The sequence below is a fragment of the Echiichthys vipera genome (genome assembly GCF_963691815.1).
Source record: "Echiichthys vipera genome assembly, chromosome: 11".
Classification (NCBI taxonomy): domain Eukaryota; kingdom Metazoa; phylum Chordata; class Actinopteri; order Perciformes; family Trachinidae; genus Echiichthys; species Echiichthys vipera.
Genome location: NC_139836.1, coordinates 27,058,880 through 27,077,387, shown reverse-complemented (window position 1 = coordinate 27,077,387; position 18,508 = coordinate 27,058,880). Strand labels below are relative to the sequence as shown.

Sequence of the window (18,508 nt, the reverse complement as noted above, 5' to 3'; positions counted from 1 at the left end):
CTGCTCCAGCCAGCTGGGTAAGGGTCCTACACAATCCACCAAAACTTTGCTGAGTGGTTAATCAAAAGCTTGTATGGGCTACAGAGGTGCAGCTGGCACCATGTAGTTTGATTTGCCTCTAAAAATTACAAACTTTGCACGTTCTACAGAAATTCATACCATTGGTTTTCAAACCTGGCCAAAATAAATTTTTCTATATGCGATCATACGTCTAGCAGACACCAAGATGGCCAGCCGTATTCCCATCTAATTCCTCCTCTGAATGTATGTCAGCGTAAAAGGTTGACAAGTACACATCCTTCTCCTGCTCGGCAAAGAGTTGCTTACACGACATAGTCTTGCCACTCATGGAGAGCTTGTCTCCACTGTCTACAAACACTTGCTTACCTTTGGGGATGTCCAAAGGGAAGGTCAACTTAGGGGTTTCCAAAGGGACAGTATTGCACAGAATGGTTCCAGTGAGGTCATCAACCTCCCATCAGCATTATCATGCTCAACCTAGCAAAAGGTTAAATACTGTTGTCTCGGAAGAAGTAACAGAGTCAGCATCAGACAAAAATGTCTCAGACAAATCAACCAAAGGGTGATCCCAATATAAGAGCTATTTATATTCTTCTTTGCCATAGCCCGTGTAACTACCTAAGACGAGAACACACCAGGGTGCAGCATGAATCTAATTCATCTCCACTCCCAGTATTGAGTACTGTTACCACATTCCATTTCCTTAGTTCCCTCACCAAGATAGATTGTGATGCTGCTGTGTCTCACAGTATTGTCTCCAGGCAGAGATACAAACCCCTCTGAAGTAAAGGGCTTAAACTCATCTGGAACTTCTACACATTCAAAATCTGGGCCGACGGTTCACCCATCAGGGGACCTCCCAGCAAAGCTACAGATTGGGGCCTCTCATTTCTCCTAGACAAAACAGGGCATTCACAAACCATGTGAAGAAGGGCTAAACGGATGACTTCCTGCTTTGATACAGTGCGGACGCTTTTCTGCTTGCTCTCGCCTTTGCTTGCATTTTTTGCTACTATCTGCTACTATTTGCTTCTCCTCAATAAGAAACAAAGAGCAACAGCTCCTGGATACTTACAAAACCAGTGGGATTATATTTCTTTTAGATAACAGAGGCATTTTTCAATATTTTTACGACTTCCTCAACGCTAGGCAGGGAGGCCTACCATTCAAGATAAGCCTGAGCCTGTGCTACAGTGCTAAAGGTAATCAGCAGAAGATGCCTCCCTTCTCTATGGAAGATTACCACAAACTACTACAGAAGATTTTGCTGTTGGAAACAAAAATTAATCGGCTAGAAGTATTTATAGAAGTGAATGGATATTGTGACAACAATACCACTCTAGCACTGACTGAAAACAGTGGGCAGGGGCAGGCCAGAGCCCAGCTAACTAGCAATGATGAAGCTACGAGGAAACCGGAGGTCCCTGTACAGGGTAATAAATCTACCAGCGATAATCCTCCCTGGAACACACTTGGGGCAAAGCCAAAGAGAAGACCACCTCCCTGCGACAAGGGAGAACGGATAACAGGGAGGACCCAGCGCCCCGATATCTCTGATCTGACCGGTTGGCCTGCGCTACCATCTCTATCCAGGCATAGCGCTTCATCAACTCCCCTGCCACGTAGGACACAGCAGCGGACAGCTGAGAAGAGGAAAAGTACCAAGAAACTTCCCCAGCAAGCAAGTGTTCAACTAAAGAACAGGTTTGCTCCACTGTTGCCCGACAATGGATCCCCCTCTGATTGCCTGAATAACCCACCATCACCACGCAGAAGGGTAAGACCTGCTAACTTAAAACCACAGAGAAAGCTAACAAGTGGGCCTGAAAATCCGGGAGCTACCCCCACCCACTCCCCGCCCTACTCCTATTTTTACCCCCCTTGACCGACCTCAGCGATCCCCCCCTCAGCGTCATCTCAGTGGCACCTCCCTCCCACCCCCCCCCCCCTCCACGAAGGCGTGCTTCACAAACCCTCAGCCCTACTCCGCCCCTCTTACGTAAACCCCCTCTACGCCCTCAACGTCCACCTCCAGTAGTTCATTCCAGCTCTGACGCTGCCCACTCCTCCCCCCCCTCATGGTCATCCCCGCCCCGCCCTGACAGCAGTCCTGAATACTACTGATACAGAAAAGGGTTCAGCAGTAGACCACATTATCAGCTGGGCCCAAGGCTGCCTACGTCAAAGCTTGGCACCTTCTACATTCCTGTTGTGACTACCAAGAGAGTGAACATTGGGAAACCTAGACACCCTGCTAACCTAAACAATCTCATTCCTATCCTCTCCAAATCAAAGTCAACATCGAAGCCTGTCAATAACACCATCAGGATGGGTCTGCTCAATGTTAGGTCTCTGAATAACAAATCATTTTTAGTCAACGATTTCATTACTACTTCCAAACTTGATTTTATGTTTTTAACTGAAACATGGCTGGAGCAATATAACAGTGCAAGCATTCTGATCGAGACAGCACCCCCCAACTATAACTTTATTGATGTATGTAGATCTGGGAAAAGGGGGGGAGGGGTTGCTGCTATATTTAAAAACATATTTCAGGGGAAACAGATGTCACTTGGTGATTTTACATCATTCGAATACCTGTGTGCTGTGTTGAAATGCTCTCCCAAAATTCTTCTGTTAATTATTTACAGGCCACCTAAATACTCAGCAAATTTTTTCGAGGATTTTACCGAATTATTGTCTAGTATCTCCACTGACTTTGACTGCCTAGTTATAACTGGTGACTTTAATTTTCATATTGACGATTCGAATGACAAGGGTGCAAAGGAACTTTTTACTATTTTAGATACATTTGACCTGTCTCAACATGTGAAAGAGGCTACTCATTGTAAAGGACACACCCTGGACCTGATTATCACAAAAGGTCTCAATGTTTCTGATGTTCTTGTGACTGATCTTTCATTGTCTGATCACTTCTGTGTTTTCTTTAATATTTCTTTAATTCCGGAGACACAAACAGAATCAAAGAATGTCAAAAAGCGCTACATCAATGAACATGCTAATGTACTCTTTAAAAATGCCATCTCCTCGCTACCACCTCTAAACCCATGCCATGCTGATGATCTTGTAAACAACTTTAATTCCAAAATTGTGAATATCATAGATGTCATTGCACCGGTTACAGTTAAAACGATTTCTGGTAAGCAAAAGGCACCCTGGAGAAAAGCTGCTGTTGTAACAGCCCAGAGAAGAGAGTGCAGGAAGGCTGAACGAATCTGGCGAAATACAAAACTTCATATTCACCATGACATCTATAAAGAGATGCTCCAGGCCTACAATTTAGTCTTAAAAAGTGCTAGAGAAACATTCTTCTCCAATATCATAAACAGCAACACTAATAAGGCCAAAACCCTATTTGCAACTGTCGACAGACTGACCAACCCCCCGACACAAATACCAGCCGAACTCCATTCCACACAGAAATGCAATGAGTTTGCATTCTTTTATACTGATAAAATTGAAGGCATCAGACGTGCCATCAATATCTCAAACAAAAAAGTTGGATCACCACCCTGTTTAGGCCAAAATAACACAGCAATGATGGCAAGCTTTAATGCCATAGACTCTAAAACTCTAGTGGAAACAGTGACCGATCTAAAGCCAACCACCTGCTGTCTCGATGCTTTACCTACCAACTTCTTTAAGAATGTTTTCGACTGCCTATCAACAGACGTATTGCAAATAGTTAATAACTCTATTCAATCGGGCAATTTCCCAAAGGCCTTCAAAACTGCAGTCATTAAACCTCTTCTAAAAAAGCGGAGCCTAGATGCCTCTATTATCAACAACTACAGACCAATTTCAAATCTACCATTCATAAGTAAAATAATTGAGAAAGTTGTACTCCAACAACTAAATCACTTCTTGGCTTCTACTGGCTGCCACAACAACCTCCAGTCAGGATTTAGACCTTTTCATAGCACCGAGACGGCCCTTATTAAAGTTATAAATGACATCCGTCTTAACACAGACTCTGGAAAAACTTCAGTACTAATGCTATTGGACCTCAGTGCTGCATTTGACACTGTCGACCACTCAATACTTTTGGACAGGTTGGAAAACTGGGTGGGGCTCTCAGGCACAGTCCTAAACTGGTTCAAGTCATATCTACAAGATAGGAACTATTTTGTTTCCATTGGCGACTTTGTATCAGAACAAACCAACGTAAGGTGTGGAGTCCCCCAAGGTTCAATCTTGGGGCCAACTTTATTTAACATCTACATGCTCCCACTAGGACAAATCATGCAAAATAATAACATTGACCACCATTGCTATGCCGATGACACCCAAATCTATGTAGCGCTATCACCAAATGACTATCGCCCCATAGATCTTCTGTGCCAGTGCATTGAGCAAGTCAAACACTGGATGTGCCAAAATTTCCTTCAACTAAATGAGTATAAAACTGAGATAATTGTTTTTGGTGCTAAGAAAGAAAGGTTTAAAGTCATCCAACACCTTCAATCACTGTCCCTGAAAACCTCAAATAAAGCCAGAAATCTTGGGGTTATTATGGATTCTGATTTACATTTCGACAGTCACATCAAATCAGTAACAAAATCGGCCTAGTATCACCTTAAAAATGTAACAAGACTTAGAGGGCTCATGTCAGCTCAAGACTTAGAAAAACTTGTCCATGCCTTTATTACCAGTAGGCTAGACTACTGTAATGGTCTCCTTGCAGGTCTTCCCAAAAAAACTGTCAGGCAGCTACAGCTTGTTCAGAACGCTGCTGCTCGAGTTCTAACAAAGACCAAAAAATGTGAGCACATTACACCAATTCTTAAATCATTACACTGGCTTCCTGTACGTCAGAGAATTGATTTCAAAATCCTCCTGCTCACATATAAATCACTACATGGTCTAGGGCCGAGGTATATCACTGATATGCTCCCACTACATAAGCCTTCTAGATCACTAAGATCCTCTGAGACCAATCTGTTAGTGGTTCGCAGAGTAAACTCAAATCAAGGGAAAGCATCTTTCAGTCATTATGCAACAAACAGCTGGAATAAACTTCCTGAAGATGTAAGACTTTTACCCACTCTGACCACTTTTAAAACTAGACTGAAAACTTCTATGTTCACCTTAGCATTCTGCTAAATCTTCGCACTTTTAACGTCCGCACTGTTTTTATTACAGTCTATGTTTTTATTCTCTTTGTCTTTCTGTAATGCATTTGAATTCATGACATGTTGTGCTGTGAAGCACTTTGAGTCTGCCTTGTGTATGAAAGGTGCTATACAAATAAAGCTGCCTAAACTATTCACACATACTCAAATCTCACTCAAACACAAAACACAGAGAGCCAACGGATGCTTTTGCCCCTCTGGACAGATCTCACACCCTGCAGGGATCTGCAACTCCCATTTATACCCAGCGTGATCACCACTCTCACCCAGCAGCTCCTGATCACCTGTGATTGCAAGCTTCACAAAGGGATCCATAACACCGGCCTGTGGTGTTAACATCATCTGGTCATGAAAGGCTTTAAAAGACTTATTCTTTCCCAGCTTCAGCGGGATGTCAGTATGCATGCTAACCCTTTCAGTTTGCATACAAGCCGCACAGGGGTGTGGATGACGCTGTACTATTGCTGCAGCATGGCGTCTATACCCATCTTGAGAAGCCCAAATCACTCATCAGACTGGTATTTGTGGACTTCTCTAGTGCCTTTTACATTGTTCAACCTCACCTGACAAAAACATCTCTGGATGGATGTCAACCTGCACCTGATTCTTCTGGATCCTCTTATTCCTGAGAGACAGACACCAGAGGGTCTGAGTCACCTCAGCTCATCAAAGACAGTGTCCTCGGGAGCTCGACAAGGCCCTGTAATCTCAACAGTGCTGTACACAATATACACAAATGACTGCAGGAGCACGAACTCAGGTATAACATACATTAAATACTCACTGATGATACTGGGATCATGGACACCACCGACTCACAGGTACAGTTACAGTCTGAGATGGACATTTAAGTGTAGGCAAAACCACCTCAATACCTCTACAACAAAGGAGTTGGTTGTTGACTTCCGCAAAGGTCCTTCCATCACCCCCACTCTGTCAACAACCAGCCAAAAGAAAGAGTTGAGTCATACGGACACCTTTGGACAGTAATTGATCACAATCTCAGCTTCAAACTAAACAGTGAAACATTTTTTCATAAGTGTCAGCAGTGCCTCAGCTTTCTACTATTTTTTCATTGAATCAGTCATAACCTTCAATATATCAGCCTGGCTTGGGTCACTATCAAGCAAAAACTATCCACCGCAACCCACTAAACACAATCATACCAATGAGTAGTAAAATCATTAGACTGGAGCAGGAATGTCTCTCACGTACAGGACTAACAGAGCCATGTTGAGTTTCACATTTTTCACCCTACTGTGGTTTGCTTCTGCTAGGATTCTCTGAATGTTTTTGATTTGACACCTTCTCTGTTTTGAAATGTATTTCCCTTTTCTCTGCTCTGCTGTGTGTCAGAGGACGCAGCTTTGGTGCTGGGGAGAGATGCTGTGCTTCTGGCTCGGGTCATGGAGTGGTGTGAAGCCAAAGACCATGCAGGAGTTCGAGGAGAAGCCAGTCGCCTCTTAGCTGCCTTCATCAGACACAGCCGCAGCCCTGTGAGCCCATTTATTCTGATCTGTAGCCTAAGTTTGGCCTGAAACTCACCAACATTTCTTTTTTGTAATCATAGTTATTCTGTTGGATTTCTTAACGTAATGACAGTATCTGTACATGCACACACATTAACTGAGCATCAGTAATGGGCTGCTTTCCTCTCTTCGACAGGAAGTTGTCCATGCTGTAGCCAAAGCAGATGGGGTTCGGCATCTTATCTCCATGGCAACAAGTGAACATGTCATCATGCAGAACGAGGCCCTGGTTGCCCTAGCGATAGCATCTGCCATTGACATTGGTAAAGTAATTTCAGAGACTATGTAAAGTCAAGGTTTCTGGGCCACAATTTAACAAGCTTGTCAGAAAATTTGCCTGAAACAAAATTTGAACTAGTAGCATGTACATGCCGGTAACAGGAGCGTACCTTTTTTCCCCGGGTCCCATGTGCCCTGCTTGTCACAGAAAGAGTCAGCTGCAATTTTCATACAAAACAATGTCCCCTGTCACACTGTGACTGTGTCCAGCCCAGAGTCCAGATCTAAACCCCATAAAGAATCTCTGGAAAATCGTTGTCAACAAAGTAATGTGTAAGAAACCCACTCCAGTTAGTGAACTGTGGGAGAGAGTGAGTCAGAATGGAGCAAGATCAGACCAGAGCAGAGTTAGAAACTAGTGATATCCTGTGGGTGCAGATGTGCTGAAGTCATTCAAAGCTGTGGTCTCTACACTTCCTGTTCATTTTTGAATCCTAGAGAAGAAAACATTGTTGAAATCTTCTCTTCTGACACAATGAACACTGTTCTCTCATTTAGTTCACTGTGGGTTTTTTTAAGAAAATAAGGGTTTTGTTGGAGTATTTAAAAAACATGCTAGTACAGCAGTGGTATAGACACAGTGGATATTCAATCAAATTCTGAACAACAAAAAATAACAATATTTAGTATAAATAAAGAATTCATACTTTGTTCTCTAATTTTGATTCCCAGTATATATATATATATATATATATATATATATATATAGATATGTATGTATATATATATATATATATATATATATATATATATATATATATATATATATATATATATATATATATGTGTGTGTATATATATATATGTGGACATGGAGAAGGGAGAAAAACAGGATGCTGTGTGTGAGTAATAATCAGCACCATACTGGTTGGACAGCTGAGCCTAGGGCTAACCAGGACTTATTATTAGCCTAGGACTAAAAATAAAACACTGCAGAACATGTTTAATGCCCAACAGACTGTTTATTCCGCTATTTTAATTGATTTTGCAGAGGCAAAACACCAAAGATAACATAAGATAAGATAGAACTTTATTTTCTACACAACTAAGCTAAAAAGACTTAATAAATAAGAATGATTTACAAAAAGAGCAAGAAAAAACTAAGAGTAATGGTGTGCTTGTATAGTATCAAGAGAACAGGTCCTTAGCTAAATGACTTTCAAATGCTGCCACATGCCTAAGCACTTCAAATACTAACTAGTTGAGTTGATTTCATGACACAAGAAAGTAAACACAATAGTTAGGCTATAGGACATCTGCATTAGTGTGTTTACCTCCTGCATATGTGTGTGATTGTGTCTACAGATTCTATGAAGGATCCGTTTGGGGAAGCGGAGCTGTTGCTCATGCTGAAGAAGATGTTGGAGGATCCCATTGGGGCAGTCGAAGTCAAGTTCAGTGCTTTAGGTCTCATCTGCAGCCTGGCTAACTCCAGTATGTGTTTCCTTTTACAACACACATTCACAGAAATTCTGTTCCACAACAAAATCCCAGATGTTTTAGAATGTTATCTGCAACATCTGTGCAGTCTGCAGTGTTTCGCAGTGGCACATTAAAGGTGCAATATGTAGTTCCTGGCCTCATTCTCTGAAAAACTAGGGGGCAGTGTTCGACCTTTTAATGATTTAGATGACTCTGTACAAGAATGTGTACAGTTAAGGGGCTTATACACCACTGCCTCCAGCCATTTCAATGAAGAAAGGTGTCAGGAGCAAAGCAGTTTTGAGGTGGTAGGGGTATGAAGCTGTTGCCGCCATTTCAAAAGGGAAACAGCTGATGAAGATATCTGGGACAGCAGAGTCCATCTATGGCTGTAGGACCTGGAGAACACCGCCAGCTTCCTGGGAGCTTACAGCGGCACCACGCTGCTGGAGGTTGTGTTTCATTTTGACGATTGACTTCAACTTAACTTACTTCACTCATTATTCCCCATGGCACACGTCAAGGCAATGTTACAGTATTAGCCAAAAACAGCCCAGTCGATGTTGCGTTGAGGCTTTCGTCACATGGAAGTGTGCACGGTTTTGCCTAAACTTGGTTGAACCATACACTAAACTTGGGAACGGTATTAAAAATATAGACTAAAATATTCTTCAACCACTTTGAAGACACTGTAGAGATGACAGGGGACTGTTGAGAGATGGAAACTCCTCCAGCGAGCTCTTGTTCCTCCCCTACAACACTTGGTAGGAATTTTGTAATCTGACACATGCGGCCGGGGCGATCTGGTTAGCATGCTGATTTTATGAGTTATCTCTTTTGAAGAAAATCTCTGCACACCTGAATGAGTTAATAATGATATGTTCCGATCTTTCGATCTACCTTCATCAGGTTGAAATAGATATCTCTGCAATTCGATACATAGACGTTTTTGACATAGCATCATGACTGTTACTTCTCCACATTATTGATAATGTTAGTACTTGTTTTTAATGTTTTAAGTTAAAAATGCTGCCTCCTAGTTCCAAGCATGGATCGAGTAAGTACACATTGCACCTTTAATAATAATGAAGATGACCATGATGAGATGGTCAGAGAAACACATTTAGAAGTACTGAAACTAACTATAGAGACACCATTATTTCTCTTTGTATCCTGAGTGAAAATTGTGAGCGCACAGTACAGTTGAAGTCTCGTCCAGTGACCATAAGAGGGACTGTAGTTAACGACATTTGAGCCGCCTTAGCAGTCAGCAGTCATTTTTCCACTTGTGATGCTACTCAGGTTTTTTGCTACAGCCTGTTGAACTAATGCAATTAATAGTTTTTACCTGTCCTGATTGCGCATGTTGGTATTTTCTATGTTGTGCTCTCATCTTATAAAACACATGAAAAGGTTATATATAGAAATCCACAATACACACATGCACAGATGCTTAGAGAATACTCTCGGCTTAAATGGATCTTATGTGCACATTTGTTTACCGCCTCTACTAGTTGCAAACAATCTCATTCTTCTCAATCTTCTTCTTTCCATCCTTGTCTGCAATAGGTGAGATGAAGGTGGAGTTGAACTCTGTGAATATGAAGGAAAGCCTCAGTAAGCTGACAGATCACAGCAGCAGTAAACTTGCCTCACAGGCCAGCTCCATACTGGCCACCCTCGGGGACGCCAGCTAAACCAGCGCAACAGCAACAAAGGATCTCCTCTGCTGTATGGATTTATCAAGCTTATTTAAAGGCATACTTTAATTCAAATGATCTTGCTGCACAGATACTGCTGAATATTGAAATGGGTTCTAAAAATATCACTGGTGTGTGAAAAGTATTGCTATTAGTATGACTAAAAACCAAAGCGGTTAATTTAATCTGGGGCATAAATGTGCTCTACATTCTCCACAGTAATCTACCAGATAGAATAGGAGACTTTCTTTGTGCAAAGCTGACATTTTGGACTGAGGGTGGAGTAAGAGCAAAGTTCACACTTTGAAGAGGGTTTGTACCAATTTGTTGGTAACCTGTAGATTTTTAAATATCTTATATACATATGATAATAGGAAAATTATGTCAGCGAGACATCCTTTTCCATTTGATAATGACACTCAAAGGAAAGGTCAAGGTGGAAGCAGAGTATTGTGACCAAATGTCACCGTAATGTGGCCAGTAGCTATTGTGGTATATTGGTATGCACCACAGTGGTCTGTGTATGGAAAGATGGACTGATGTCCCCTCCTTTGAGCTCCATTAATAGAGGACCAAGAATATGAGGGCAAAAGATTCAATCTTATGGGATGCAAGCCCATGTTAACCACTTGGTACACTGAATGTTGCTACTATATAACATTCAATGCAAATATCTATTCCCAAGCTAATCACCAGAATTAAATGTTGTTTGTATTGCATTGTACATTGAATCTCAATGTGTCTGAACCACTGCAGCCGTTCAATTCCTTGCTCCCTCTGTTTCTAAGGCAACAAATCTACATGATTGTTTTAAGGAAACTAAACTACATTCTTAAATTTAGGCATTGAAACCCTAAGAATATGGTTTTACATTGGAGTTAGTTGAAAGAGTGCCAAATATCTATAATCTTTGGTTTGCAGAAACATACAATGCCATTTGTTTCTGTTGACTGGGGACCCTTATCCGTTAAGTACAGGCTCAGATTTTTTCTAAAAGGTGAGAAATGTGGAAAAAAGTAACTTGATTCAAAAGTGAAATTCATCTCATGGCCTCCATCAGTGGATGGCATTTGCTCTGTTGTCATGGAGATGGTTTAGTTGTCATCACCTGACCAACACATGGAGCCTAGATAACTTATACAAAATAGTAATACCTATGAAAGTTTTAAAAAAGCATCTGTGCAGCAATATTGTTTGAGTTAAAATATTTTGAATGAATTTTAATTTTAATGACTCGAGTTACAAATAAAATCACTGGCTAAGATTGTTGATATCAGACTGAATGAACAGTGCAGTGCTTTGGGTTTGCTTTCTTGGAGTCTCTAAAGCTCTATCCGGATGGGATTAGTTTTATGTGGGATAAAATCATTTTACCTAAGGATGGCTGTAATGTAAATGGCCAGTTGGCACGGAAATAAGAAATCCCTTAATTCTACCAGTGGTGGGAGGGGTTACTCGATTTACGCACTGTCGTCACCTCCCTGTCTCCATGTGGTGTTGCATGGCTTCCTGATATCACAATCTAAACACGAAAATAAAGGACAGAATCAATGATCTGAAAAAAGTGTTAAGAGGTGCCTCCACGCTAAAAAATGGGGAAAATACGTACTAACAAGATATGACTGAATATCTACATAAATTTTACAGAATGTCGTATTCAGATGTGATTAGTATTGCCCGAGGTATTTTCGTTTTACAGAAGGTAAAATCACTTTAATTTCTACTGACATTCTCCGGAATAATAACGGACACGGTGCATTCGGCAGGACTAAAACCCCTGGAAAAAATGGCCGTACCCCACTTCCCCAAGTAAAAGTAATCCCATTTAAATAGGGCTTAAGACGGAGGTATTTTTACAGGCTGACACATGGTCACAATGTCCAAAAACTTCTTCCATCGCCACAATCTTATTTAACTCGCCAACTCAACCACCATCAACGCACTTTAAACCATGCTGTCCAGTCTGTAAATCACCACTAGCATTCTGAATAGCAGAGTCAGACAACATTATTAATGGAGTCCCTTTACAAGCAATATGTCTGCATGGTCTATAGGAAAGAGCTACTTGGTTATGGGTCATGGTTGAAATGAATCCACATCTTCTGGTACTACTGTCACTAGGCCCATTCAAAGGGATCGTGCTCTCTCTGTGAACACAACGCACCTACCCCCTTTTTTTTTGTTGTGTCTGCACAGCAAGAGGAACAATTGTAGTTTTTAGAACTCCATATTTCCACCGAGACATTTATAGCTCCTACTTCAGTGTAGGTACTCTCCTTGTACAAGACAAACAAGCCAGACGCCTACTGGGGGGGGGCTACTTCACCAGAAAGAGATTGGATGGAAGCTAGCTAGCTAACTAGCCAGCACAAGTGATTGACAAGGGAACTAGCTACATTGTAAGTCCAATGTCGTCTGCCAGTTAGATCCTCGGGGGACCTGTTCATTCCAACAGTCTCTTAAACACAGAATCTCAGGTCAGGTGGAGGTGGTTTTAGTTTTAGATGTGAAACTGCTTACTGTTGTGCTGCTAACAGTGCACAAGCTGTTTCAAAAGACAGGAATGGGCCGGGGCTAGCTATTTATTTCCTTCTTCACCCTGTTGATAATTTTAATTAAATTCATGTTTTTGTAGTGCCAAATCATAACAAACGTTATCTCAAGACACTTTACATATAGAGTAGGTTAAGACCACACTCTATGACTTATTCATGATTCACAGAGAGAGAGAAAGACAGACACAAAGACAGACAGTCCCAGAGATGCAAGCTACCATGAAAGAAACAATAACTTTAATAATATCTATAGTAATGTAAATATGACTTATATGTTATGGCAGTTAATACAGCAGAGTGATATGAATAGTAGGAACAACTGCACTTAAAGTGATATATAATATATAAATAATAATAATTATGGTGGTAAATATGATCAAAGATGGAAGTAATAACAGCTGCGATACAATGAGAACTGATAAGGATTTTATGGCTATGAATATTATTATTTATAAAGCTAATGATGATATATATGAATAATATTAATAATAGGAGCTTGAAGCTTCACGCAGGACCACGGCAGCAGTGACAACCAATGTTTTGATCTAAAATTCTGATATATAATAAACATTTCACCTTTAACCACACAGGACAATCAGACAGTACTTCTCAGCCTGACTTTAAGTTACTCTTTCATTTAACTTCCATCTTTAATCACAGCACAAGCATTAGCACTGAGCTCATAAAGGCTCACCTGCAGCCACATTAGAATGAAAATCTCGATAATAACTACATCATTACATGGACACTGTGCTAACGCAAATGGTGAAAGGGTAAAACTGAGTACTCAAAAAAAGGATTTAGGTGGATGATCAAGAGCATAAAACATCTTGTTGTAATTTTTTTTTATGCTTCTCTAATCGACGATTTATCAAATAATGTGGCTCCAGCGTAACAGCAATATAAACGGCGAACACTCCTACAAGAAAACATCCTGTGTTATGTTAGACAGAACCCTAACGGAGAAAAGCAAGTTTCACAGAGGAAGCCGAGAAGCACAATGTGAAGAAGCCACAACATATTTAACTGCAACCATGAGACATTTGTATATACAGTATACTATCATTCTGATTCAAGTGTATAACAGTTCTCTAAGCAAATCAGTGTGCATTTATAGTTGGGTAAACAAAGGGTGAGCATGTGTGTTCTATACAACATAGAGTTAATAATCTGGCAATGGATGATGCAACATTTTTGCTTTAATGTTTTATGTAATATCTGTTTTGACATATGTTCTGTATACATAACTAGATATCACTTAACATTTGAGAACAAATCTGTATATTTTCAGGGAGGGCATATTTGACATGTTCTGAGCTTTGTTCTAGAGAGAGTAGAATAAAGTTCTGCGATGTCTTCCCCCAAACGTTGTCTATTCATCTATTTTCTTTTTAAATGTGCAATTTGTATCTATTCGTACATATAACAACGAAAACTCATGTGCAGGCATTTGTGTGTTTTCCAAGTATTCATTTCATGTGTATTCCACATATTAAAAGCAGGGGGCGTGGTATGAGATGGGTGGATCGGCCCCAAAACACAGGACTTTCACACGGACCGGTGGGGTTCCTTTCCCATTGCTGTTCATGTCCTGGAAGAACTAAGTCAAACCACAACCGTTTTTTTCTAATCCTAACCAGGTTGATTTCATGGCTTACCCTAACTGTCACCTATTGTAGGCTAAAACCACATAATTGTAGTTCTGGCGTCTAAAATGGTCCACCTCTGGTCCGTCGCCATCTTGCGATCGACATCCATTTGCCATTTCACATGAATTACTGTGAAGAACTTTTTGTACGATACCCTACAAACCTGTTGATGAGAATACATTGTAATGGACCAAAGCCCCCACCACAGCGACTTCTTGGTTAATCCAATACAGAAGTGTCCAAAACTGCAGTTCTCAGAGTGTCCACTAGGCAGGTTTCATAATAGAGCAGTTTCTCATTGACCCCCATGTTAAACAGGCCGTTTTTAAACAGCATAATTAAACCTGTTTACTGGCCTGTTACAAAAAAAACATTCTGGTCTGTATGTTTTGTCTGAAGGGGGTGAGCTAGTTTTTATTTTATTGGAGGTTAAAGTTGATGTATAATTAGGGGCGCGGCCTCTTGAGTGACAGCTAGCCTCTGACCCTCACTTCTCCTCAGAAGCTAGTTGTCAGGATTAGCATGCTAACTCCGTCATCTCGACCTGGACTGCAGTCATTCGTGTGGTGGTGTTACCATTAGTGACGTAGTGACATAAGAGAAGATGGTTTGCTCTTCGATCAACTGTACCAACAGATGGTTTAGGAACACACCGTGTTAACATTAGCTCTGTTATGATAATTAAATAGCCACAGTTGCACTATGACTTGCAGTACAGCCTGCTATCTATGACACATACACTAGATTAAAAATCCTGTTCCTGTCACAAAATTTTAAAAATGACTCCCATTCCCTCCCGGTCCCGGAAAAAAATCTCAGTATTGACTCCTGTTGGAGCTAATGTGAGCTAATGTGGCTAATTCTGTATACGTCAGCCAGACGGCCGCTAGCTGATACAGACATACAAACACAGAAAGAATACACAGATTGAGCAATAACAACTAAATAAAAAGGGGACATTCAAATATTATAGATATAGAATAAAATAAAAAAATAAAATAAAATGTGTCTGTGTCAACAGCAAGTAGTGTTCGCAGTTCACCAGGAGAGAGTCGGTCTACAACCCTGACATTGAGCTCATGTTTAAGCCTAAGACCTTTTTATCTTCCACACTAATTTGGGAACATTGTATTATGCACTGTTTACATTCCACCCAGTGGAAATGCTGTAAACGCAGCTACTATAGCAGAGTGTATTCACAGGCAGCTGAAACGCACTCCTGAAGCACCCTGCTTTATTTTAGGGTGACTTCAATCACTTAAACCCTGCTTTACCAGGTTTTGATCTATACGTTATTTTTTATACCAGAGGTAAAAAATATTCTAGACAAATGTCATGGGAATGACAAAAATGCCTACACGGCTAAGGTTAAACCCCCTTTAATCCCCATGTATATATGGAATAATGATGGTAATGAAACTTAAAAGGTTGCTTCTCCTGCCCCAACTGGGACCTTTTTCATAGCCTAGAGTTAGAGGAGGCCACAGATACCATCACTGATTATAGTATTTGTGTTACATGTGTTAACCCCAAAATTAATCACTATGTATCTAAATAATAAATCTTATATTTCCAAGGAAGTGTATAGTACAGGAAAGCCTCAGGTTTGGATGGCATCTCTGGCCGCATATTGAAATCTTGCAGCAAAGAGTTGGCCTGGTGCCCCATCTACCAGAAGTCTCTTGACATTCACTTTTGGAAAGCTCTACTATTAATCCTGTACCCAAAAAAGCAAGCTGTAAAGAGACTAATGACTACTGTCCTGTAGCACTTACGTATGTCTCTAGTAATGAAGTGTTTTGAGAAAATTAGGTTTTTGAGGTTAGCTGGTTTGTTTTTTTTATCCCTCTCAGTTTGCATACAAGAGTAACAGAAGTACAGATGATGCCATTATAGCTGTGTTACATTTTATTAACGGGCATTTAGAGGATTCTACCTCATATGCACCCCTTTTATTTGTTGTTCTTAGTCCAGCTTTTAATATGCTGAGCTGTGACCGATCTGAGCACTTTATGGAAATTCTAAGGTTTGTGAATTGGTGTGGCAATAGCCACCTTGTTTTGAATGTTAATGAGACTGAAGAGATGGTGTTCGACCCTTGGGGAGTCCTTGACCACAGGTCTGTGGTCATCCACAATCAAACCATTGTTCAGACCCACTCATACAAATATCTTTGTCATGTGTGGGGAATAACTCCAAGGAGCGGGACCCAAATGCAGACACGAACACTGAGAAAGATTTAAACAGATATTTAATGAAGAAAAACAAGAAACAAACAGGATCCAGGGCGCACAGCTGGGCGGGACCACGCCTACCAGCAACAACAGACAAACACACAGGGAAAGACATAAGCAGGGGAAACAGACAGAGGGAGACAAACTCACACAAAAGGAAGAGGGAAGGGCCTGACAGGACCGGGATCCTGACAATATTGGTGTTTTTATTGACAATTCTCTAACCAGATTAAAACAACAGTTGCTTTTTTTTATGTCTTCTGCAAGTCCACAGTGTTGATAAAAAAATGATGATGATATCTTATCAGGCTGTTTTTGAAAGCCTAATGTAAAAAAACAAACTATTACGACTGATTCATACTGCAAGGGAAAGTATTGGTGTTCAGAAACACTTATCCATGCAGAGTATTTATGAACAGGTTACTTTAGGACAAGCCAATAGAATCGGCAACAGAGTATGAGCTACTTACAGACAAAACAATTCATTTTTTCACATCTCTTTTAAGCTTTTAAATAGTGGCAGATAAAGGCCAGAATAAGTCCAGGTTTGCATGTTTTTGTTTTTTTTTCACGACTATTGTTGCACTTAATGTTGATGATGATAGTTTATTTAGATATCCCCACACTGTAGTTTCCTGACATGCTGCGACCTACCATGATCTGAAGGGGATGAAGAGGTTCAGTATAAGGTCTGGTTTAGGGGGAGCAGAGATAAGCAGGCCTCATGTCGTCTACCAGAACAGAATTCTCTCTTGTCTTGTCTTTAATAATGGTCTCATACCACAACGTTGATATAAGAACATTCAAAAATACAGCTCACAGCCTTTAAACATGTGGAACAGATGTTTTTTCCAAGTGAGACATAAATCAAATCAGTGTCAGTTTAACTGAAACTGAAGTCAGGATTCACCTTTCATGTCCTTCTTCCTGTTATATACATATTCTATATAAATAGATATTATCCTTATCTATCCTGACATGATCAAATACACCAATCAAATCCAAAACACAACTCTTCTATCATTATTCATTTACATGTCTACAGAAACAGGTAGCATGATAACAAGAATCACTGTCTGTTCTGACCGGATTTCTTCAACATCTTGTGCAAGAGGGTTTCCATTATTAATATCAATCAGAATTTAGAAGGATGATAGCTCATATATAAGAGATTTCAAATTCAATTAAATTAAATTTTATTTATAGTGCCAAATCATAACAAAAGTTATATCAGGACACTTTACAAACAAGGTAAAGACCACACTCTATGACTTATTTATGAGTTACATAGACCCAACAATTCCCCCGTAGAGTACAGTGGCAACAAAAACCTTCCCTATTACAGGCAGGAACGTCAGACAGACCCAGCTCTGTGGAGGACGGACATCTGTCTGCACCGGTTGGGGAGAAAGAAAAGGAGAGAGAAAGAGAGAAAAGACGGACAGATGGACAGAGAGACACAAAGACAGAGACACACTTCCAGTAACTATAAAAATATCTATAGTAATGTGAATATGACTTATATGTTATGGTGGTTAATACAGCAGAATAGTAGAAATAAGCACAGCTAAAGTTATAGATTATAATAGTAGCAGGTAGCGTCATGCAGGACCACGGCAGCAGGCACCACCACGATCAGCAGAGACCTGCGAGACGACAAAGCACAAACAACTCTGGGGAAGAAGTGAATTAGTAACATGCATTGATGAGACATGAATGATACAGACAGAGAGGAGAGAAGCTCAGAGTATCTGGAAAAGTATTCTCCCCCGGCAGACTAGGCCTATAGCAGCAAAATTAAGCAGAACAAAATCAGCTTAAAAATAACAACATTGCTAAGGGCTCGTAAGCCCTAGCTGTAAGCTTTATCAAAGAGGAAAGTTTTAAGTTTACTCTTAAATATGGGGACGATGTCTGCCTCCTGAATAACACTTGGGAGTTGGTCCCACAGGAGAGGAGCTTGGTA

General features: G+C 40.5%; 1 protein-coding gene across 1 annotated transcript in view; it reads left to right on the top strand.

The window, feature by feature from the left end:
* The window catches only part of LOC310953676 (rap1 GTPase-GDP dissociation stimulator 1), a gene marked incomplete at its 3' end in the record, with an annotated part of 29,737 nt that extends 19,636 nt beyond the window's left edge, over window positions 1–10,101 (top strand). The window contains exons 11-14 of the mRNA XM_083922781.1: window positions 6,531–6,670; window positions 6,840–6,966; window positions 8,288–8,416; window positions 9,974–10,101. Of these exons, the coding sequence (XP_083778907.1) occupies window positions 6,531–6,670; window positions 6,840–6,966; window positions 8,288–8,416; window positions 9,974–10,101 (524 nt within the window). The remainder of the gene's footprint in view (window positions 1–6,530; window positions 6,671–6,839; window positions 6,967–8,287; window positions 8,417–9,973) is intronic.
* Between the last annotated feature and the right edge of the window lie 8,407 nt (window positions 10,102–18,508).